General features: G+C 34.3%; 1 protein-coding gene across 1 annotated transcript in view; it reads right to left on the bottom strand.

Annotated features, from left to right (window-relative positions):
* The window catches only part of LOC108286993 (CD2 associated protein), a 149978-nt gene that overhangs the window by 21412 nt on the left and 103024 nt on the right, over window positions 1-25542 (bottom strand). The window contains exons 11-15 of the mRNA XM_017505165.2: window positions 25201-25263; window positions 11876-12041; window positions 8423-8565; window positions 1882-1994; window positions 101-202 (exon numbers count right to left, since the gene is read on the bottom strand). Of these exons, the coding sequence (XP_017360654.1) occupies window positions 101-202; window positions 1882-1994; window positions 8423-8565; window positions 11876-12041; window positions 25201-25263 (587 nt within the window). The remainder of the gene's footprint in view (window positions 1-100; window positions 203-1881; window positions 1995-8422; window positions 8566-11875; window positions 12042-25200; window positions 25264-25542) is intronic.

Genomic DNA, 25542 nt, shown 5'->3' with positions numbered 1-25542 from the left:
AAGAAACAATTCTTCATAGAAAACACCTTAAATTCCATATCTTTGATGTCCACAAAGAATCCCAGAAAGCCAACAAATCTTAGACAACAATGCGCCTCACCTTTGGAGAGTAGCATGTATCTTTTTTTAATTCAGATGGCTTTAGGTTGGCACTATCTTCTTCTTTTGGTAACCTGAAGATTTTTTCGGGGCTGTGAGTTGGCTAAATGATTATTTAAAAGTCAAGAGACATAACAGACCAAAGAAAGAAAAGGTAGTAAGTCTTTGGATAATAAAGCAAGTAACTTGTACAGATTTTCAGCTGCTACTGTTGCTGATATCCCATTACTAAATTAATAGGATGTTATACACTTTCAAGCTGAATAATACATTTGCGTATCTTGAAGGTAAAAAAAAAAAAGCTTTCCTCTTAGCAAGAATTTTCTCCACTTAGATAATTTTAAACATACTATAGTATTTAAGAGCTAATATATTAACATTACGGTGCCACCAGTATTCCAGACAATGTAGAAAAAGCATAAAAAGAAGTTAACACATTTAGACACAAGAAAATGTACTACAAAAACAATGAATATTTCACGATGATCATCAGAGATGATATAAATCAAAACCACAATGAGGTATCACCTCACCCTAGTTAAAATGGTTTTTATCCAAAAGATAGGGAATAACAAATGCCGGCAAGGATATGGAGAAAAGGAAACCCTCGCACACTGTTGGGGAGAATGTAAATTAGTACAACCACTATGGAGAAAAGTTTGGAGGTTCCTCAAAAAACTAAAAATAGAGCTACTAACTGATCCAGCACTGCTACATATAACACCCCCCACACAAAAAAAGGGAAATCTGTATGTATAACAAAGAGATGGTTGCATTCCCATGTTTATTGTGGCACTATTCACAAGAATACAGCCAAGAATTGGAATCAACCTAAATGTCCATCAGCAGACAAATGGATAAAGAAGATGTGGTTCATACTGACAATGGACTACTATTCAGTCACAAAAAAGAATGAGATCCTGTTATTTGCAACATGGATAGAACTGGAGGTCACTATGTTAAGTGAACTAAGCCTAGTATAGAAGGACAAACTTTGCATGTTCTCACTTAAAAAATTAAAACGATTGAACTCAAGGAGACAGAGAACAGAAAGACTGTTATCAGAGGCTGGGAAGGGTGTTAGTGGGGTGGGGGTAGGGATGGAGAGATGGTTAATGAGTATGAAAAATAGAAAGAATGAGTAAGACCTAATATTTGCTAGCAAAACAGGGTAACTACAAGTCAAAAATAATTTAATTGAGCACTTAAAAATAACTAAGAGTACAATTGGACTGTCTGTAACACAAATGATAAATGCTTGATGAGATGGATACCGCTTTTACTTGCATTTTATGCCTGTATCAAAATATCTCACATAACCCATAAATATACACATCTATTATGTACCCTCAAAAGTTAATTTTAAAAATTTAGAAAAAAGAAAAAACAAACACTGAATATTTCAGGAGAAAAATTTTTCTCAATCTTTCCTAAAATGAGTATCTGCTGCTCAATTTTAATATCTGTTGTTAAAAGACAAATTAAACAGGTTCTTTCTTTGAAGCACCTTAAAAAGGTTCTTCACCCTTTAACCCTATGCTTTGTGGCTAAAGCCTCATAATAATTTCCTAACGATTCTGTAACCTTCCATTCCAGACCCTGTTGGAACCAACACACCTCTCTCCTTCTATATTTCCTTAAATACCAGCATTTGCTACTTGAGTATAACAGCTATACTCCTGATTTTTAAACTTAGGTAGAGCTATAAATCCTCTCTCTATCTTCAAACGGACTCTGTATTTGCTAAATCTAGTGCAGTTTACAACAGTTAGGTGAACTCACAGAATGTCCACCATTGAAGCGGCCCGGCAACCTTCTTCCAGGCATCTTTGGTCTATTTGCAGTGAGATGAAGCAAGTTTTCTGAGGAAGCTATGTCATCAAAATTTACAACATCTAGAAAATAAAAATAAACATTATTTACTAAGATAACTGTACCTTTTTAGAGGTAAAAAATGTTTCAATTTTTGGACAAACTATAAATTAAAAAGAGTACCACTACTATGAAGAACTCACAATTAACCTGTGCTTTTCATATGCATTTGGAAAACAACACTCACCCTTAAAAGAAAAACAAACATCCTCTTTACCTGATACATTCATATAGTATACAATTTTATTAACACTATAAAGGTTGTTTCCAAATAGAGACCTAGATCTCAAAAAAAAGTTCTTAGTGAAAAATAAATCTGTATCATAAACTGTAGTAGCATTAAAAACTCATCTTAAGTTCCTAACAACAAAAAAATCTACTTCTTAAACTTATAAGATCTCAGAAAATCTGCATGTAAAATCTGTTTTAAACTTCAAGAAGTAGAATATTCAAATGTTAAGAATTAAACTTTATCTGGCACCCTGCCACTTTTGATTTGGGTTTCTCAATATAAAGCAAAAGCATGATTTAACATATTTTTACGTCTATATGTATGTGCACAGTATTAGGTGGGACTCAAAACTGTTTATAGCTCACTGCATCTTTGCTTAGACATTATCATGTTTAGCTATCATAAGGCAGCTACAAATGTAAGGCAAATCAGATACCCCTCCTTCCCAAAAAAAATGCTACGTGGATTACCAACTTATTTCCTCATCATCAAAGGCTGGCAGACCTTTGACCCGATAACTTGGGTTTAAGGACAAATTTACTCTAAAACAATGATATATAATACCTTGCCTTTTTCTAGATGATTCAGAAAATCTTGCTAAAGGAAATTTATTTAACTCTGAAGTCCAGATATCTATATATATCAAGAACCCTAAGGGTAAACTATCACAGATACTTCCATTTTCAATATAACCTTCCTTTACCACAGATTCCAAACTCAGGATATTAACCACAGCCAAAATGTTCTACCTAACAGCAGATTCCTTTGGTCTAATCATCCAGATCTGTATTAATTCTTCATATTACCATCTGCCTAGATGTTTAGAATGCTTTCTGTCAGATATTTGTATGTTCTAACTCAGTTACTTGTTTCTTAAAAGAGATCTAAAGATGCTCACCATCACAGCCCTAAAAATTTATTCATCAACTTTACTTATTTAGAGAATGTTTTTAAGGGATGGAGGACACAAGGGTAAGGCAGAAAAAGAGACATCATTGTTTGGTAATATGCATTTTATAACTAGAAGAATTTGATAATATAATTTTTTTCCATCAATTTCTTTGTGTGTTCTCACTTGTATCAACAGATACTCTACCATGCTTGGTTTAATTTTTGAGACTTTTGATAATTGTAAGTAATGAAATATAACAAATCATAATAATAAATGACAATGAAAAACACATTATATAAAATCTGAAAGAGGTTGGATTTAAATATATATTTAAATGTCATGTTATTTGTAAATATAAAGAAAGCAATCTGTAATTTTAAAAGATGTTAAAATATGTTATAGTTTGAAGGGTGAAAAATTGCTTTTACACTGATGTGTGCATGAACAATCCACAAAGAAAAAACCTTAACAAGTACAATCCAATCATTTTAGCCTGTAGAGATTATTTTCAAATGCATATTTAAGCAACTTGCAGAGAGAAAAAGAAACAAACAGAAAAACACAGGAAAAGACAAAGAAAAATTAAACTGAAAGGGTAAGTAAAACATAGATTTACAAAACTGTACACCATGCTCATGTAAAATGTCTTCCGTATGTCCCGTTTTGAACTATAACACCAAGACAAGTAACTTTACTATTCTAAAACTCTCTCAGGTTCTCCATTTAAGCCATTGGGTTAGTAAAATGGAACAGTGCACATTTCGGAATCATGACATATCTAAATGCTTTTAAATTTACCTAAGAGGGATAACAATGGATTTACACTGCACACATGGCATAAAAGGCATGACAATCACTTAGCTTTTGCAATCACACTTGTCACTCTACCAGCCACTTAAAATTCTGCATGTTGCTAGGAACACATAAAATTTTTAAAAATCAAAATGAAATATCCAATTTGGGGAGAAAATAAACTGGTTTTTATGGTTGCCAATTTTCTTTAAAAAATTGCATCAAAAGAGTATTTTAAACTAATCGGGAGACTTTTCCAAAGTAAATTTCATTTTATCTAAAAATGGAAAACCAAAAGGGTTAGAATAAATAGACAGACAGACATGTACACTTTCAGTAAAATTACAAAGAAAAATCAATGTGCACCACCTATTTATATTGAAAATACTATTTTGATTGCTTTATAAACTTTCATCTTACCAAAATGGAGAAGGGTAGAATAATTTCCTGACACGTAAGAAGGGAAACATGGCAAACAGGCTAGGAAACAAAATCTGGAAAGAAAAGTCAAGGATAGGAATGTCTAGAAAAAAGACTAAACCAAAATAATTATTTTACAAAACAGGAAAAAAGAACAGCTGTAGAATGAATAAAACCATTTCAATGTTTGGCATATAACTATTTGCAGGTTATCTAACTTACACAAGATGTGTATTAGATTTTAGGTTTATTCCTTTGTCTTTCAAAGGAAAAAATTAATATTAATTTCAATATGCATTAGGCTTGAAAGCTCTGTTTTATTACTCACTGAACACCAAGACAGCTTCCAAAAGGATGGCTTAGTGCTTTAAGAGGCCAGAGTAATAAATCAGTATGTTAACATCTCATAATGTAGTTATAACTAAAATTAAATCACCCTTTAGTCAACTTTTAGTCTTTAGCCCATGACAGAAATTACAATGATGAAAAGCAATTTTAATTCTATGGTATCAAAGAAGAAAAATATGTTAAATGTTACTTTAAAATATCTCATTATAAAAATATGACAATACTATCTTTAAAATATTTCAAACATATATAAATAAAAATTCACTAATGCCTTATATGGTTCTTACAAGTCTTTAATACGGTATAATCAAGGAAATTATTAGAAACTAAATTTTTTAAAATCCCAATTTAGACATAGGCTCACTCACTTTTTGACAGTATACATACTCAACAGGTACCTACTAGAAAAATTCCACCATAAATTCTTTCTGGAAGAAATGAGTAAATATCGGAAAAGTGATTTTTAAAAAATAGATCAACTATCAAACCTGAAGAAAAAGAACTGTGTTTTCTTATTCAACAGTGAATGCTTCCATCAAATAATATGTTTCTTTAACATTGTTTTTGTTTGTTTTTGAGAAAGGGTCTCACTTTATCACTCAGGGTGGAGAATGGCCCATGATCAAGGCTCACTTCAACCTCCAACTCTCAGGCTCAAGCAATCCTCTCATCTCAGCCTCCCTCCCCTAATAGCTGGGACTACAGGTATGCACCACCATGACCGACTTTTCTGTTTGTTTTGTTTTGTTTTTCCCTTGTAGAGATAATGTCTCAGTGTGTTGCCCAGGCTAGTCCCTAACTCCTGGATGCAAGCAATCTTCCTGCTTTGGCCTCCCAAAGTGCTGTAATCACAGGTGTAAAATTGTCTTTTAATCCTAGAAAATCTTATCCCAGAAAAATAACCAAAAGATAAAAATACTACACTGTAAGGGAAGTTCATCAGTTGGGCTTTCTTAATGTAACAGCTAGGTTACTATAAAATTTTCTATCTGATATTTTAAAACTAATTGGAAAATAATTTTACCTCTCAGATAATGTACGATTTTAGAAATATGTGGACCGCACAAACTTTATTATTAATTAGTAGTGGCAGTGAGATTTTCCTTAAACCAATTTTTGAGGAAGTGTTTGTAACAGAGAAAAAAAATGTAAGCATGGTTCTTAACAGCTCTGATATTTATAAAACTACATTATATATGAAAATATATATGAAGAAACTAAAAAGTTATGTCATAAAAAAAGAAGAAAATTTGAGTGTTCTGGATATGTCTTTCTTGCAAGTACAAAAGTCACAGTCTGTATTTATATACATGGTTTATGTATACACATAAATGTTTACATATGACTTTATAAATAAAAAAATAATATCAGAGAATACAGTCAGGGATTTATATCCTTTATAGATTAGAACAAAAACAAAATGAGATGGGTTTAATTAACAACGGAGAAGGGAGGGAAGAAGAAAAATAACATTTGTAATAACTTCCATGTCAGGTACTCCAGTAGACATATACATGTCCTAAATCATTCCATTGTTAGTTAAGGGAAAAAACATTAAGAAACTTGCTATCAGCAATCAACTAACAAATAAAATCCCCTTTTTAAACAGCAAAATCCGTGTACTTTCTATTACTTCACCTCAAATTATTATGGTACATAATAATAAAATTTTCAATAAGTTTTCATGTATATTTTCAACTTTCTAAAACATATTTAAAAGGCTAGTTTCATACATTATATTTGAGGCTGTATTTGAGCCAAAACACTTTTTTTAAGTTACTAACATCACAGCAGAGGTAGAACGCTTTTATATTACTAATACTAGGAACATATGATGGTCTAATTTAAAAAGGTAGCAGGAATCTCTGAATTAATGCTTAGGACACATGCCATTTACTGCCATCAATTAGGCCTTCATGCAACTGTGACTAAAGAACTAATAAGGATATAACACTTGCTCTGTAAATAATTTGGTATTTAACATGAACTCAGTCCTCAACATTTGTATTTTCTTAACTTTACAGGACTGAAGTGTAGTACACCAAAGGTAGTGTAATGAAATGGAAGGAATAAATAACAGCATCCTGAAAGTAACTGTTAGTTTTCTGACGTGGCTAAGTCTGAGCATCTCTAGATTATTTCCTTATTTATTGGAAGAAAAGAACAAATCAGAAATAAGATGTTTTCATACCCTGTTCCACTAAGTCTGTGTTTATTATATGGGGAGTAAATAACAGCTATGGATAAAAGATAGAAATAGGGCCCCCAAAACCAAGTAAAAACAGAGCTTTCCAATCATCGATAGTTTGAAATTGTTACACATATTATTTTTACTAGAAATATGGCAGTGTGTTGTGACTCTACATAGAAAAAAGTTTTGAAAAAAATGAAAATGTTTTAATTTTCCTAAATTTAAAAAAATATTCCACTGCCTTGACATAAACTAAATAGACCAAACATTCAAGATGAATAGAAAGCAAGAGATACAGATTCCAGGTGTTACTCCTTCAATTCCCAAAGGGACTCCATCAACATTTAAAGACTTGTGTGATAAAGATCCCACAAATTTGTAAAAATTAAAAATATAGCTGCAATAACTTTTTTATTTCCAGAGTTAAAATTCTGCAAATAATCTGCTTTTCTTCAATTGTAACTTGTAAAACACATTTCTAGCTAATTTTAAATCAAACAGAAAACCATATGAACTGATAAAATTCTATTTACTGATAAGCTCAATAAAAAATAAAATATTTTTTAAAGCATGAGGATTTTTCTTTTTTCATTGAACAATTACTAAGAATAATTTTCACCATATGACACATACTGAATAAATTTCAATGAATTTCTCTAAAATACAATCAACATCTCAATTCCCAGAAATCAGTAGTAAATAGAGCTTCATCCATAGTAGGCAGGATCCAACTATATGACAAGGAAGATTTCTTCAAAGAATATCACAGAATAAAGGAGAAAATTTAAAGAGTTTGCTTTGATTTATGTGGATAGTGTATGTTTGATGTGTCTGTACCTTACTTTGTTTAGACACAAAAGAGGAGGGAAAAAAGCATTTGCTTCGTAAACTAAGAACATATATGAGAAAGGGCTTTGAAAAAGTTGAAAAAACTAAAAACAAATGCAAAGCACTCTACAAAATATTAACAATTACCAAAAAATAATGAAGGCACAATGCCTTTAATAATGAAAACTATCAAGACTTCTCTGTTTCAAGTTTTCCATTTTACAATAATAGGTATTTTAAGAAAAATAGGAAGATGTACAGACTAGACAAATAAAGATGATCAGTAAGCTGAAAAATCAGTCCTAAAGCTTAAAAAAAAATAAGCAAAAGAAGTGAAGCCTGCTGATATACAGAGTTAGAAAAATATTCTCCTATACTGAAAACAAAAGTATCTCTGGATTAAGAGGAGAAATTTAAAGTCCTATTAATCTAATGCTGACACTGAAAGTCTACATTATCTCATTTTTAAACTTTAAAGAGAAAGTAACAGACGGATCATCTTTTAAAATCTATTTCAATCCTCTGATCAGTAAGAAACCTCTGACCAGTAAGGACAATAATAATTTTACTTATCTTCTTTTATTATTTCTACTTTGGCTACTAAATTTTAAACAAATTTCAACTGCGTAATTTCAACTTTATCCACACACAAACTGCATACACATATCTCTTATTTTAAATAGTTGCTGAAACCTATATTGACAGTTCTTTTTTTTTTAACACATCACCATTGTCCATGCTGACCTACCTGTTTCTTTGGAGGTTCTTACTGTAAGTGAATCAAGGTCTACTGATTTTGGTCTAAGTGGCAACTGTTCAGAATCTAGCTTTGGTTTTGATACAGGCTCAGTTTCAAATTTTGATGAAATGGCAGAAACTTCCCCATTAATCCTAAAGTAAGAAAAAAACATGCAAAAATCACTAGTATGAAACATGACTTTAAAAAAAAATTGTGATTTAATGACATTAAAGATTTTATGGTCTAATACTGATTACTTTCTGTTCTGTAAAACTATTTCTATAAACGTAAAACTCTGTCCTAAGACTGATCACAATAAAATCAGAAATGTGAGAACAGTTTAAGTGTAGAAAATTATTATAAATATAAAATTAACATTCAACAGATCTACAGAAAATATGGAAAATAATACTTAAAAATTAAACTGCAACAAGATGGACAACTTTAGAAGGTAAGTAACAGAGCTAAATTAAAATGTATAGAATACTCCTGTTTTTTTTTTAATTGTTTTATTATTTTAAGTTATTTTTTATTTCAACAGGTTTTTGGGAAACAGGTGGTGTTTAGTTACATGAATAAGCTCTTCACTGGTGATTTCTAAAATTTTGGTGTACCCACCACCCAAGCAGTGTACACTGTACCCAATGTGTAGTCTTTTATCCTTCACTTCCCTCTCACCCTTTCCCTCAAAGTCCCCAAAGTCCAATGTATCATTCTTATGCTTTCGTTATCCTCCTAGCTTAGCTCCCACATATAACGGAGAACACACAATGTTTGATTTTCTATTCCTGAGTTACTTCACTTTGAATAACGGTCTCCAATTCCATCCAGGTTGTTGTGAATGCCATTATTTAATTCCTTTTTATGGCTGAGTAGTATTCCATGGTATATATATATATATATGTACACCACAATTTCTTTATTCACTCACTGATTGATGAGTATCTGAGCTGGTTCCATACTTTTGCAATTGAGAATTATGCTGCTATAAACATGCATGTGCATGTATCTCTTTCATATAATGACTTCTTTTCTTCTGGGTAGTTAATCCAGTAGTGGGACTGCTGGATCAAATGGTAGATCTACTTTTAGCTCTTCAAGGAATCTCCATACTGTTTTCCATAGTGGTTGTACAAGTTGATATTTCCACTGGCAGTGCAGAAGTGTTCCCTTTTCATCACATCCATGTTAATATCTATTATTTTTTGATTATGGCCATTCTTGCAGGAGTGAGGTGGTATCACATTGTGGTTTTGATTTGCATTCCCTGATAATTCATGATTTTGATCATTTTTCCATATGCCTGTTGGCCATTTGGACAATTGTCTATTCATGTGCTTAGCCCTCTTTTTGTTGAGATTGTTTGTTTCTTTCTTGCTTTTAAAGTTTATCGGTGAAGTTTTTAAAAAGGGCTGTGACTTGGGAAGGCTACGGCAGAAGACTAAATGGGCTGTCTCTCCTTGACTACTGCTGCATCTTGGCGATTAGCTCTTGCATGCATGTGGCAAGAAGAGACACCACAGGTCCTTTGACTGTCCTGAGTGGCTGGGACCCACTGCACTCTGGAGTCCTCTTTCCAAAGAGGAAATTTTCCGAGGATTATCAATCAGGCCAACTTTATTCCAGACAGCCACCTCTGAAGCCTTGACAGTCCCAAACTCCATGACAGCAGTGCCTGCCTTCTTACTGAAAAGCACCAGGTGGAGAACTCCACCATACTTTTGTAAAAGCCACAAGAGTACGTCTTTGGAGTAGCTGCCTTCTGACTCGCCATTCTTGCACTTCCATTTCAGCTTTAGTTTGGGGTTCCTTTCAGTATTTTCTGACGTTTAGTCTTGAGTCAAGTTCCTGGCACATCTGCTCCTGGATCATCATCTGCTGTTTTCCAGCTGCCAGGAACACTCTTCACTAAGATGTCCTGATGCTGTAGCTTTCCTCCACCTTCTCACTCACCTAAGCCTGGGCCTCCAAGTTAAGATTAGCTTTCCTTTTTCTCTCATCAAGCCTCTGGGTCCTCTATGCTGTCTGCTTCTTGGCTTTTCTAACTTCATCATATGAAGCCCTGGCTGCAGCAAGGCCTGAGAAAGCTAGTGGAGGAGTTCAGATGCTCTGTGATTATCCAATTTTTGTCTGGGTGGCAGGAGAGGGCCTTCTGCCTACACACCTCCTTCATTTCTATCTTCTGCTTTCTCCATGATGCCTAGCAGCACAAATAGGTCCATCTCTAAGAGCTCTTGGTTTGCCATGGTTCCAACCCTGACTGGATTTGTACTAAAACTCTCCAAGTGTTTTAAGTGTGCACAAGGACTGTTGGCATAGCCAGCAGAATAGTGCTCAGCCCCCTGGGAATTTACTGCTGCATTTTAATAACCAAGGCTCCAATCAAACTGCCAGAACCTTCCTGTGATCTTTGTGTACATATCCAGCTTTCAACATGTTTATATTCTTCTTGGATGTTATTTACAATGTTAAAATAAATTTTAACTTTTCAAAAAGATAATGGATAATAACTGTTGGTGAGCATCTTAAGAAAAGGGAACGCTTGCACACTGTTGATAGGAATGTAAATTACTACAGCCATTATGGAAAACAGTATAGAGGTCCCTTGAGAAATTAAAAACAGAATTGTCATATGATCTGGTAATCCCATTACTGGGTATGTATCCAAAGGAAATAAAATCAATGTCAAAGAGATATCTGGACCCCCATGTTTACTGCAGCACTATTCACAACAGCCAAAATTTGGAAGCAACCTAAAGTATCAATGGATGAATGAATAAAGAAAATGTGGCATATATACTCAAGGAATACTATTTAGCCATAAAAAAAGAAAGCAAGCCTGCCATTTGCGACAACATCAACAAATCTGGAGGATGTTAAGTGAAATAAGCCAGGCACAGAAAGACAAATACCACATGTTCTCCACTCAAATGTGAAGTCTAAAAAAGTTGATCCTATAGAAATAGAGAGTAGAATGGTGATTACCAGAGCCTAAAGTGGTTGTGGGTTGGAGGGGAATGGAGAGATGTAGTCAAGGAATACATATTTATAGTCAGACAGAAGGAGTAAGTTCAAGAAATCCATTGTACATTATGGTGCCTGCAGTTAATGGTGATGTACTGCATTCTTTAAAAATGCTAACAGTGAATGTTAAGTGTTCTCATCACAAAAATAATTAACTATGTGAAGTTATCACATAGTTACTCATAATTAACAATCTCAACTACGTGAGGCTGTTAATTAGCTAGATGTAGCCATTCCACAATGTGTATATATATATATATAATTTTTAAAACATCATGTTGTATTTAATAAATACATACAATTGTATATGTCAATTTTAAAAATAAATATATTTGAAAAATAAGAAAAAACTTACCTGGAGATTTAGAAAGGCAACAGATCAATTAAGGTCAAAGGTGAGTAAATCAATAAGCTAACTTAAAATTAGGTAAAACTTACCTGGCTATAGGAGGTGGTGGAGGAACTGGTTTTTCAGGTCGCTTTGGGTACGTCGTTCCAGAAGATCTCAATAAATTATTGGCTTTGGTAGGTGGAGTAGGTTTCTTGGGTGGGACTAGTGGAGCTGCTGGTTTAGAAGGTTTCTGTTCCAGTGTTGATTTTTCATCTAAGATTAAAAATATTTAACAAGTTATTAACAATCAAAATTATTTAGGTTTTTCTATTTCTAAAAGTTTGTATCATGCTGGGAAGTGTGAGACAGGGGCAGACGTGAACTTTCATTCTCTATATTTGTGTAGGTGTGTACTGTCTTATTTATTTTAAAGTTATATTTTAATTTAATAAGCCTGAATAGCTTTTAAAAAAAAGGTATACTAGGGTAGAGAGGAAAACCACTAATAAGCTTCTGATTAATAGATAATGCCCACTTTTTATTATGTTCCCAGGAACCTTTGCTTCTAAGCATAGTAGTCCATCTCAAATACAAGTCCATCTCAAATACAACCACATATGATTTCACTTTAAACAGAAAATTAGCTGGACTTAAATCCAGACTATTTTCTGAAGCTGAAATATAGAGCACTAAAAACAAGTAGAACCTCAAGTGCTACATAACATTCAAATTTAAAAAGCATAATGGTGAGGGAAAAATGTTAAGAGAAACTAGGGCTAGATTGATTAGCCACAGATAAAAATTATAGGCTTATATTTATAATTCTTACTACTGTAGTAAGAATTTTATTAGTACCATTTCATTTAATAATGCAATGAAATGGGTATTTCCACTTGATGTAGAAGAAAATAAGCTGAAAAAAAAATAACAATTTTGAGAATTTTACACTATGTTAACAAGGACAATTTTATCACCAAAAAGGCCTCAAGTACTCTTTTACTATACATGACATATCTGCTTCCTGATCTTTCAGGAGTTCATAACAGGTATGGAAATTGACACATGTGTACATGAGATATTCAAAATACCGCAGTCAGCTAAAATGTGTCATAAGACATATATACAAAAATAAAAAGCTCCTAAGCACAATACTGAATAATTTTCAAAATATACTTGGTCTTTGAAAAGAATGTCTAACAGAAAACTACAAATGATTCCATAAGATTTCCTATCAACCAGAAACTGATGATTATAAAACCTGAACATCACAGCACATAAACCTCTCCCTAAAAATTACAAGTTTTATTTCACAATGAAAATACAGAATACTGTTTTCTCACTTTTACCACTTAGAGCTCCTTTGAACCACATGAAAACATAGCTTAGTCTATTAAAATTCTGATCATCATTTGGTACAAAAATCTATTTTTATATGGCCTCAAGATATAACAACGTAGTATATAATTATACCATCAGGGTTTAAAAAAACAAACTCTCCAGTTGAAATAATGAAATAAAGCTATTTATATAGTGGTAACAACCAGCCAAACTTAAATTTCTAGAAAATATTAAGAAAGATGTTTTATATAAAATACTATGAAAAATGGTCAAAGGATATACATTAAAGAGAGGTTCACTGATTGAATATATTTCTTTTAACAGATACATAAATAACAGCTTGAAATTAATTCTGTAGTGTTAGTAATCCCAGCACTTTGGGAAGCTGAGGCAGGTGGATCATGAGGTCAGGAGTTCAAGACCAGTCTGGCCAAGATGGTGAAACCCGATCTCTATACTAAAAATACAAAACTTAGCCAGGTGCAATGGCAGGTGCCTGCAATCCCAGCTACTCAGGATGCTGACACAGGAGAATCACTTGAACCCTGAAGATTTCTCCCATTCCGCAGGTTGTCTTTTTACTTTCTTAATGTCCTTTAATGTACAGAAGTTTTTAATTTCGATAAAGTACAGTTATTTTTTCTTTTGTTAAATATGCTTTTCGTGACACAGTCTAAAACTAACAAACTACTTTTCTCTAGATTCATAACACTCTGAGACACCAAATGTGTGGAGATTTATTCCCACAACAATGAATTATCTGGCACCAACTGGGTGTCCTATAATTTAATTCAATTCTGACACTATCTTTCTGGAGTTAGCATCAGATTCCACAAGTTAACGGCTCAGTCCCACAAGAATACTCTCACTTCAGATTCCAATCTCAAGTCCAGTCCTCTCGTACTTCTGATCAACTGGCTATAAATTGGGGATTCCCATGACCACCTCATCTGGTTCAATAATGTTAAAACAGCTCACAGAACTCAGGAAGGCAATTTACTTACTGTTACCAGTTTCTTATAAAGGATACAGCTCAAAACAGCCAAATGGAACAGATGCAAGATATGCAGAAAGAGATGCAGAGTTTCTGTAACTTCTCCAGATGTACCACCTTCCCATCCTCTCAATGTGTTCACCAACCCAGGAGCTCTCTAAACTCTGTTGTTTAGGGTTTTTAATGAAAGCTAATCATTTGATTGGTTCCCCTGGCAACATGGCCCCTACCCATCCTTAGGGGCTTTACAAAAGCCTCCTTGTTAATATAAACTCAGATGGATGTGGCTGAAACACACTTGTTATGAGTAACAAAAGATGTTCCTCTCGCCTTTATCACTCAGAAAATTTCAAGGCCTTTAGGAGCTATGTGCCAGAAACCAGGGACAAATATCAAATATGCATTCCTTATTATATCACAATATCACACATACCTAAAAATCTACTGCCACATCCAAGGTCGTGAAGATTTACTCTTGTTTTCATCTAAAGTTTTAACTCATATTTAAGGTCAATGATCCATTTTCAGTTACTCTTTGCATATAGTGCGGTCTAGGGCTCCAACTTCATTCTTTTGAGGACACCCAGCTGTAAGTACTAGAATTTTAGCTCAGCTAAAAATTTGCCAAATCCAAGAGAAAATGTAGACTTAAGGAAAAAAAAAAAGTTCTACATTAGCTACCTGAATACCCAAGGAAGAATTACACAAGGTACAGATATTAAGTTAATTTAAGATACAGGCTGGGTGCAGTGGCTCATGCCTGTAATCCAAACATTTTGGGAGGCTGAGATGGGAGCACTGCTTGAAGCCAGGAGTTCATGACAAGCCTGGGCAATACGCCACCTCTACAAAAGAATAAAAAATTAAAAAATGAGCCAGGCATGGTGGCATGTGCCTTTAGTCTCAGCTACTCAGGAGACTGAGATGAGAGAATCACCTGAGCCCAAGAGTGTGAGGTTGCAGTGGGATATGATTACATCACTGCACTCCAGCCTGGGCAACAGAGAGAGACCCTGTCTCTAAGGGAAAAAAAAAAGCAATACAAAAGAGTTACCACAAGTATATAAAATTGTTTTTTAAATGTCTAAAATGTATCCTAACAAAATAAAACAAAATAATTGATATGCCCTTTTATTTGCTATAGAATATAGCAATACATTAATAACACTGTATGTAATAAGTTAACCCACTTATTAATTCATATGAGGGTCAATGGCCTACTGCATGAATTGAAATAGAAAAATAAGTGATAATATGGAGCGATTCCAAGTGCATAAATTCTAATTTAAAAAATCAAATAGTCTTTGTGATCACTTGGAGATACCTTAGAGAAAAAAACAGTATTACCTAAAAGGTAGTGAGTCTGTTCTTAATTGAATCTATTTTCCTAACATTTTAGAAAATTTTAGGACACAATATATTTATTCGTATTTATCTCACTGAAGTTTAAACTGCAGTATAACATTTTCAGAAACATTAAGTATAAAGTTTGAGAAACTATTACCATATGAAAACACACCCAAGTAACCACCATAGGCCAAGAACTGAACATTATCCACATCTCCGAAGTTACCCTTATACTTCTTCCCAATCACTACCCCACTGCTCCTACCCAAAGCTGTCTTCTAACACCACAGATTATTTATGAATATTTTTAACTTTACTTCAGTGAAATCCTAAGAGTCATGCTGCTGTGTGTATCTCTAGTTCATTTATTTGTTGTTACGTGGTATCATGGTATATGAATATACCTCAACTCTTTTATCCATTCTTTTGCTGATGAACATTTGTGCTATTTCAAATGGCAACTTTGCTATAAATTTATAAACTTTGTTATAAATTGCACTGAATCTAGATTGCTTTGGGTAGTACAGAAGTTTTAACAATATTGATTCTTCCAATCTTTGAACATGGAATATTTTTCCAATTTTGTGTGTAGTTTTAACAATATTGATTCTTCCAATCTTTGAACATGGAATATTTTTCCAATTTTGTGTGTGTCTTCTTCAATTTTTTGCCTCAATATTTTCTTTGCATATATCCAGGTTGGACTGCAGAGTATTCTTGGTTCTGTGGCCTGATGCTTTTAATCACTTTTGGAAAATTGAAAACCATTGGTATCTTCAAATATAGTTTCTGCTCCATTTTTTCTCCTTCCTTTCTGGTCCTCTAATTACATGTACATAGACCTTCCCACTATACAATCATCCCTCCGTATATACAAGAAATTGATGCTAAGACCCTCATGTATACCAAAATCCACAAATACTCAAGTCCCATAGTGAGCACTGTGGAAGCTGCCTGCACAAAAGTTGGCTCTCCTCATACACAGGTTTTGCATTCTCACCAATACTATATTTTTATTTCCCATTAGGCTAAAAAAAAAAATCTGTGTATAAGTGGACCCCGTGTAGTTCAAACCCATGTTGTTCAAGAGTCAACCATATTCTTTATGTCTCTTAAGGTCTAGTCTATATTTTCTATCTTTTTTGTCTCTTTATGTTTCAGTTCAGATATCTTCTTTTAAAAATAGACATACATATATTAACATTTGTGTGTATATATTTACATATACTTATAAGTGTAAACAAATTCATTTAAGCTTAGATTGACTTATATTCATATATACATAAAAGGGTTTTAGTTCTGCCAAAATTATCAACCCCATCTTTTATTACTTCTAACATATATTAAGCATAGTTACTTGAAAGCTTATATCTGGTATCTCTAATACCTAGATACCCTAAAGGCCAGGTTCCATTGTCTGTTGTTCTTGGTTTCTAGCCATGTGTCATATCTACAAGTATGCCTAATAACTTCTGGATGAGTGTAAGACACAAAACACTTATAAGAAAACACAAAGATAATTTAAAACTCTAGATAATGTCTTCTTCTCTAGAGAATAAAGGTTTACTTTCACTCCTTCAGTAAGCTATGGTAGGGATAGTAAAAATCCCGGATCACCTTCCTCAAATCAAGAATTGAGATAATTAAAAGGTGGGCTTCAGTGTTCTTCAGAGCTAGGTTTATTTCCATTTCAGACTTCCTCCCATAGTAAATCCCTTTAGGAACCAAATGAAAACCTAGTAGTTCACTAGGATACCTCTGCTTTCATGAGCTTTTAACTAGAATTTTTGTCTCCTTGAACCCAAGTCTATTGCAAGTTATTTTCAGTCTAAGCTACCACTTTCAAAACTGGCAAATGCCTTAACATGAAACATGAGCCCCAATGCCAGACTCACTTTACTGTGCTCTGATCTTCTCTTCTATCTTGATCTTATGGTTCTTCATTTTATTTGTAGTTCTCCTACCCCTAGCAGATGACTCTGTCAAATATACATCAACATATACATGTACTTCATACAACCATTCTAGTTGTTCTCAGCAGGACATCTGGTGTTCATTTGTCACTGCCAGAACAACACTCTACTTCAACTTTGACTTACAAGATGTCAGCGCAGAACGTAAATTGCATTCCTTATGATAGAACCTAAATATATCTCAACACCTTCAGCAGACAATGCAGTTGAGTCCAACCAAATCAAACCTACTTTCATATGATTACACTGAGACAATCAATGCATTGCATTTTTCTTACAAGTCTTGTTGGTCTAGAAGTAAATGTGCCCAAAAGTGGTCCAAGAAATGGAAAAGAACTTAGATTCCATGGTTAGGGAGAGGTTTTCCTCTCTTTCCTGTCACACAAACAAGAAATCATATTGCCCTGACTGCCACTCTCAGCCTTCTTGTGATCACAAGAGGAGCTGATCTGAACACAAAGTGGCCACTGAGGATGGCAGAATGGAAAGATATAATTCAGGTCCACAACAGAATCACTGAGTTGCAGGTCACATGATTTCTACTTCTAGACTTTCAATTATGTGAGATTTTTTCCCATATTGTTTAAGTTACATTCAGTAAGGATTTTCTGTTCTTTGCTCTTGAAACATTTCAGCTTCCTTTTATCCATACCACCTTCCACTATCCACACCACCATTATGTACCTAAATAGCACTAGAAGGAAGTTTCAGAAAAACAAATGTAAACATGTTGCAAGCTGGAATCCTTCAGATTTTAAAGAATCCTTCAAATTACATAATAAATATCGTAGTAAGTATGCCCTATGTATTATATACCTATTGCATAAGGCATTAGAGAACTAATGGCAAATAAGGTACAGGTATCTAAACACACACTCTTTTCCCTCATGGTGTTTAATCAAGTGTGGGGTAAAGAATATCCTAAAACAAACATATAAACTAATACGTGACAGATAATAATGAGAAATACCTACTTTTAAATAGTGTAGGTAAGGAAAAGACTTAAAGTCAAGCAAGAAAAATTTTAAGCTGGAACCCAAAAGATGAGAAAAACCTAGCCATGAGAAATCTGAGAGAACAATTCCAGAGAAAGAAGGACATCCCCTAAAAAAGTATGTATTTTAGACAGAAAGTATGAAATGCAAACAGTTGGAAGTGCAAACACACGGAAAGCAATAAATGTAAATAAATCCAACCACTGATGGGATCAGATACAAAAGGTGGCTGAAGCCATGAGCCTGCAATAATAGAACTCAGAAGGAAATGCTCCTAAAGCAAAAGTGAGCAGAGATTCACTGCTTCTACCAGTGAAAATATAGAACCAGACTAGCCTTCAGTACCATTTTATGCTCTTTCTGTGGGTATGACTATACATATGTGTAGAGGAAGTGAAGAGGACATATAGATAAATTTTACCATTTAAGTAATTTTATTAAGACACAGGACCTTTGTTACATTCTCTTCTATATATTTATATGCCTCCCTACCTGCACTCCAAAATAATTATGAGTTCCTTCCTTTGTATCAAGAATTTCACACCAATGACATGATGAGTATCTTACCAAAAGATAAATACAAAAAAGGACATCTCAAACAGCAGGATAATTTGTGCTTCAAAGTGGTGATATCATTACCATTTTGGGACACAACTTGCCAGGATTTTAGGTACTTCTGGGAAAACAAAAATGACAGAGAAGCAGAAAACTGCTAAGAGGTTTGAGAAAATCCACATGGTGGACTGGGACAGAAATTAGAAAGTGAGTTTAACCACCATTCTAAACATTTGGGAAAATATCCCATGAAATAATGGAAGTCACTTAAGAGTCCAAAATAGAGGGGTGATCAGTTTCATGGTTTCTAAGTAGCTCTTTTTACCCCTCTCCAATAGAACAGAGCTTTTCAAAGGATGCCTTCCATGGAACCTAAGATCATAAGATAAAAATCATGAACACAACTACAAATGAAAAATTATTTCCTTGTTCTAAGGCTTAAGACGCTTCAAACTGGTCCTAGCCATGGTTTGAAAATGCTCCCTCTCTCAACTGTGGAAAGAAGGGTGGAACTTTGATTTATATTTATTGTTACTTAGTAAAAAGTAATTTAACAAAATTTAACATTCAAATTGCCTCTGGCTCTCTCTCTCAACTGCATGTGTTCAAAGGCCACTGGCAAAACACTGACTTATTCAGTGTTTTGAATAACACTTTTCTTATTCATGGTACCTGATCTATCAAAGGCACATCAGGTGTATGAGGAGAACATTCTGAAAATACTTAGAATTTCTCATTATGTCTTGTCTTGTTTAACCTATATGCAAAAAATTCTCATATTTACACTTAAACTTCAAAGCCAACATTTTATATTGTTTTCGAGTCATTCCAATAAACAGTTATCGTGAGATTTTTAAATGGAAGGAAAATGTCTTTTAAATTTATTCACATATTTACTACTTCTGGTATTCTTCATTGCTTTCAGTAATTCCAACTGTCGATCTAATGTCATTTCCCTTATACAAAAAAAAAAAATTTCTTTTAACATTTTCTGTAATACAGTTCTACTGGCAATACATTCTCTGAGATTTTGTCTCAAAAAGTTTTAATTTTGCCCCATTTCCAAAATGTATTTTTGTTAGGTAGAAAACTTCAGGTTGACAGTTACTTTCTTCCTGGCTTTAAGCTTTTTAATCATAAATTTGCATCAAATTAAATTTTTCAGCCATTATTTCTTTAAATTTTTTCATGTCCCTACTCTCTCACCTTTCCATTAGGTACTCCAATTACAGGTAAGTAAAACCACTTGATACTGTCACTCAGGTAACCAATATTCTGTTCCCTTTTTTCCATATATTTTTAATAGTTGTATTACTATGTCTTCAAGTTCACTAACATTTTCTTCTGCAGTTTTCAATCTACTGAACTTTCAGTGTTTCTCATTTCAGATACTGTATTCTTCAATTCGGGTCTTTCTTATATTTTCCAATTTTCCCACTATAATGTTCACATTTTCTTCTACCTTCTTAAACACATGGGATATGTTTATGATAGCTATTTTAATGTACTTGCCTTCTATCTCCACCATCTCTGTCATTCTTGCTCTTTTCTGCTGACTGGCTTTTCTTTCCTGGTTATGGATTGCTATTTTCTTGGTCTTTCCATGCCTGGCAATGTTTAATTAGATAATGGACGTCGTGAATTTTACACTCTTGAATACAAAATTTTATTATATTCTTTTAGGTTGTACTCAATTTTGTTCTGTAATTTGTTAGCCCTATTGTCAAGATAGAGGCAGAGAAGACTTTAGTCTAAGGTGACACATCCTTTTATGGACTCTATCCAATGTGCTAAATATTATGAGATCTTCTTACTCTGCTTCATGGAAAAAGGAACTATTTGTGAGTTACAAAGATGGCTTTACCGATTGCTTTCCAGTGGTTATTTCTCCATTACAGAAGTTTCTTTTCATGCATGTGTAGATCAGTATTCAGGCAAAGCCTCACAGTAAGCTGTCTACAGATCTGAGCACTCTCTGTGCAGTTCCCGCCACTCTGGTAGTTGCCCAGCCCTTCCTAAATACCTATCTCTATGTCCTCAACTCTGAAGAACATTGAGGTCTGTTTGGCTTCCTCTTTTCTGCTGCCTGAAAACTGCTTCTAGGCAGTGAGATGTGATAATTACAGGTCTCTCTCCAGTGTCACAGTGACTTATGCTGCCTGATGTTTAATATGTGAAAGCCACTGTTTCATATATTTTGTCCAATTTTCTAGTTGTTTAACTCAGGAGTATAAATTCACTCCTTATTATTCCATCGTGGCCAGGACTTTGCACAGATAAATGTAATAAAAATACATCATCTTCCATTTTATTTATAAGATCAACTGACTGATTTTAGGGAATAGGGGAAGTCATTATCTGAATTTTAACAAAACTGCTGCCTAATTGGTGGCATTACTTTTTTTAATAGTAAAAAAAATAGATAATAAAGCCAGCAATATACCTCTTACATGTGCATATATTGGTAGGATGAGTTTTTCAGGTAGGACAGATATTATAAACAAGTATTAAAAACTGATTGACGACTCCTACCTAACTAGTTCACAAAGGATTAATCTGAGACTAATATTTTTATTAAGCATAAATTGTGCAACATATTTTTTAAATTCTTAAGTATAAAAAAATATTTAAAAAACTTCCATTTTGAGCAAAGTACACAAGATAGAGATAAAGCTAGGAAAGTACATGACATATTCAGGGACTAGAGAGTGAGTGCTACATTTAATAAACACAAAGAGTGGAAGTGTAGGGCTGAGGGCCCCACAGGGTCATGGGTGTCCCTTATGCTGTGCTGAGGCGCAGGATCCGAGAAATAAAGAGACAGGACACAGAAGTACAGGGAAAACGCAGCTGGGCTCACGGGGGCCACGCCACCTATAAGCAGAGTCAGGCAAGGCCCCGAATGTCCAGAGGCATCAGTATTTATTGTGTATAGGTTAGGGAGCAGGGCAGTGAGTGAAGTCATCTTTAAGGATAGTGATAGGGTCGTGAGCAATACAACAAGGGGTCCATCCCCATTAGGTCACCTAGGCTAGGAGGTGGACAGTGCACAGCAAGGGGTCCATTCCCATTAGGTCATCCAGGCAAGGAAATGGGCTGTGTGCAGTATGGGGTCCACCCTCATTAGGTCAACGAGGCATGGAGGTGGGCAGTGCACAGTGAAGAGGGTGCAGTGTGCAATACCTCTATCTACGGGCAAGCTACTTCTAAGAAGATTTACAGGAGGATGCTATAAGTCACACAGCAGTGACAGAGCTGTCAGGGTTACCGGCACCTGCTGGCAGCTTCCAACGAGTTCTATAGGAAGATGCTTTTTGAGCAGCACAGTAACAAGAACTGATAAAGTTCACAGTCACCAAGGTGCAATTATCTGGAGGGATTTTTGAGCCCTCAGATGCTCGAGGGATTGCTGGTCTGAGGGCAGCCCTCCACAAGAACTGGAGCAAGGTCCCACAACTCCTTTATCAGGAGTGGCTGTTGCCCCAAGCCTGCCATACAGCGGGTATCTTTATGATACTGAACGCTGCCACCTGGGCCATGGATTCTTATCCTGGTGTAACTGTTTTCCCTTAAACCATGCTCATACTGTGTCTGCTCCAGACATTCCTCCAACTCTAAGCTGCTTATTCCTTAACTCATGCTCTGTACCATGTCTACTCTACTCCAGGCATTCCTCTGATTATGAACTAAGATATAGTTATATATATATATATATATATATATATATATATATATGGAAATAAGTGAGTGGTAAGATATTCTTTAGGCACTCATTCTATGAACTAATACATGATTATATGTAGAGGATTATATAATGGGAAATAACACAGTAGTAACACTATTAACTGAGATAATCTTCAAGCTCTAGTTCTATAAACTAATATATGATTATATAAAGGATTACATAGAAGGAAGTAACTGAGTAGTAATACTATAAACTGAGATATTCTTCAGATCTTAATTGTGCCAGGATTCTGCTTAGCTCTCCTTCCTCGATGCCTATATGGGGGGTTATCCGCATGGAAGATGTTATCAAAAATGTAATGTGGGGGTCAGTTACTGGAGGACCTTGAATTTGAACTTTTGATTTTTATCTGAAAACTGAAAGTCTTTTCAACAAATGGTGTTGGATCAACTAGCATTCATATGCCAAAAAAAAAAAAAAAGAATCTAGACAATAACCTTACAACCTTCACAAAAATTAATTCAAAACGAATCACAAACCTAAATGTAAAACACAAAACTATAAAATTCCTTGAAGATTACACAGAAGAAAATCCAGATGGCCTTGGGTATGGCAATGACTTTTTAGATTTAAAACCAAAGCCATGATCCATAAGAGAAATAACTGATAAACTTCAATAAAATTTAAAACCTCTGCTCTGTGAAGAAAACAAGCCACAGACTAGGCGAAAATATTTGCAAAAACATCTAATAAAAGACTTCTGTCCAAAATATACAAAAAAAGAAGCTGAAGGAAAAAAAAAAAACCTCATTAAAAATACACAAAAGACTAGAACACTTTACCAAAGATATCCAAATAACAATTAAGTACATGCGAAGATATCTAACACCATATGTCATCATGGAACTGCAATTGAAAACAAAAGTAAAATATCACTAGATACCTATTAGAAAGGCCAAAATCCAAAACACTGAAAACACCAAATGCTGGCTAGAATGTAGAATAGAAATTCTAATTGATTACTGGTGGGAGTACAAAATGGTACAGCCAAATTGAAAGAAGTCTGGCAGTTGCTTACAAAACTCAATATACTTTTGTCATATTATCAGGTAATCCCTCTCCTTGGTATTTACCCAAATGAACTGAAAATACGTCCACCCAAAAACCTACACACATTTATGGCAGTTCCCCTTATAATTGCCAAAACTTAAAGCAATCAAGATGTCCCTCAGTAAATGCATGGATTAATAAATTGTGGAATATAAAGACAATGAAATATTACTTAGTGCTAACAACAAATGCCTCCCAAGCCATGAAAACATACAGAGAAATTTTAAAGGGATATAATTAAGTGAAAGAGGCTAATTTGAAAAGGCTACACGCTGTATGAGTCCAACTATATGACACTCCAGAAAAGGCAAAACTGTACAGAGTCATTAAAAAAATTAATGATTGCCAAGGGCTGAAGGGAAGGACAGATGAACAGGTAGAGCAAAGAAGGTTTTTAGGGCAGTAATGCTAGGCTGTATGATATTACAATGGTAGATATGTGACATTATAAATTTGTCAAAATCCATAATAAGTACAACACTAGGAGTGAACTTTAAAGTAAACTATGGACTCTGAGTGATGAAGTGTCAACGTAGGCAGGCTCATTAATTCTCACAAATATACCACTGTGGTACGGAATGTTAACAGTGGGAAAAACCGTGCCCGTGTGATGAAAGGAACTATATAGGAACTCTGTACTTTTGACTCAGCTTTGCTGTCAACCTAAAACTGCTCTAAAAAACAGTCTCTTTAAAAAAACAATCCTGGCAACACATGAAGTATGAGCCAGACAAGGAGTTAAAGTGAGAGAAATCAATTAACAGGATACAGTACTTTAGGCAAGAAACAAGGATGGGTTAAAGTACAACACTAGCAGAAGAAACAAAAGCATTCTAAAATAGTATTGAAGTTTCTTGATGTATACAAACTAATCTACTAGTGACAACCATTGTGTATCTTCATGGACCATGAGAAGGACTTATTTTCTCCAAATTCACAACAAACCAATATAAGCAAGGTTTTTAGCAAAATACATATGGTACCTTGGAATAACTTTCCAGGTTTACATTATGACAAATGCATGCAGTGAGATTAAATAATATGTAATTAATTACTTCCATGCTTAAGTAGGAACTGGGTCTTCAACCTTCTAAGCAATTTTCTAAAGACTGAAACACTATAAAAATAATAAAAGCATAGTTTTTTTAATGCTTAGTTTTCATAAACAGTCTGTGAAATAACTACGAATAAAGACAACATCCTGCTGAAGTAATAGTTTAATGTTTTTAATGAATGTAAATTGTTATCAGTTTGAGAAAGCATAATTTTATGTCAATCTTAAATGAACTACTCCCTCCCAGAAAACTTCAAACATTCTAAAATAAACACTGAATACCTGCTAAAAATCAGTGTAAATAACTCAGTGTGGAAAAACAGTTAAAACGACAATAAAAGAAGGAATTGCTTTTTTCTGAAAGTTGAAAATTAGCCTCACCCTTTTCTTCAGGCTTTAAAGAAGAATACTTCTTCTCTGTAGCTATCAGTTCAGGCTTGGGAGCTATGGGGGAAAAAAATTAATACGTTTTTAAGAAGATAGTTTTAAAGCACAGAGATAATTACACTTCTAAAAAATAAAGATGCTCACGCCTGTAATCCCAGCACTTTGGGAGGCCAAGGCGGGTGGACCACGAGGTCAAGAGATCGAGACCATCCTGGTCGACAGGATGAAACCCTGTCTCTACTAAAACTACAAAAAATTAGCTGGGCATGGTGGCGCATGCCTGTAATCCCAGCTACTCAGGAGGCTGAGGCAGAATTGCCTGAACCCAAGAGGCGG

Source organism: Cebus imitator, unplaced genomic scaffold, assembly GCF_001604975.1.
Source record: "Cebus imitator isolate Cc_AM_T3 unplaced genomic scaffold, Cebus_imitator-1.0 Scaffold334, whole genome shotgun sequence".
In the NCBI taxonomy this organism is placed as follows: domain Eukaryota; kingdom Metazoa; phylum Chordata; class Mammalia; order Primates; family Cebidae; genus Cebus; species Cebus imitator.
This window is presented reverse-complemented; position numbering and strand designations above follow the sequence as displayed.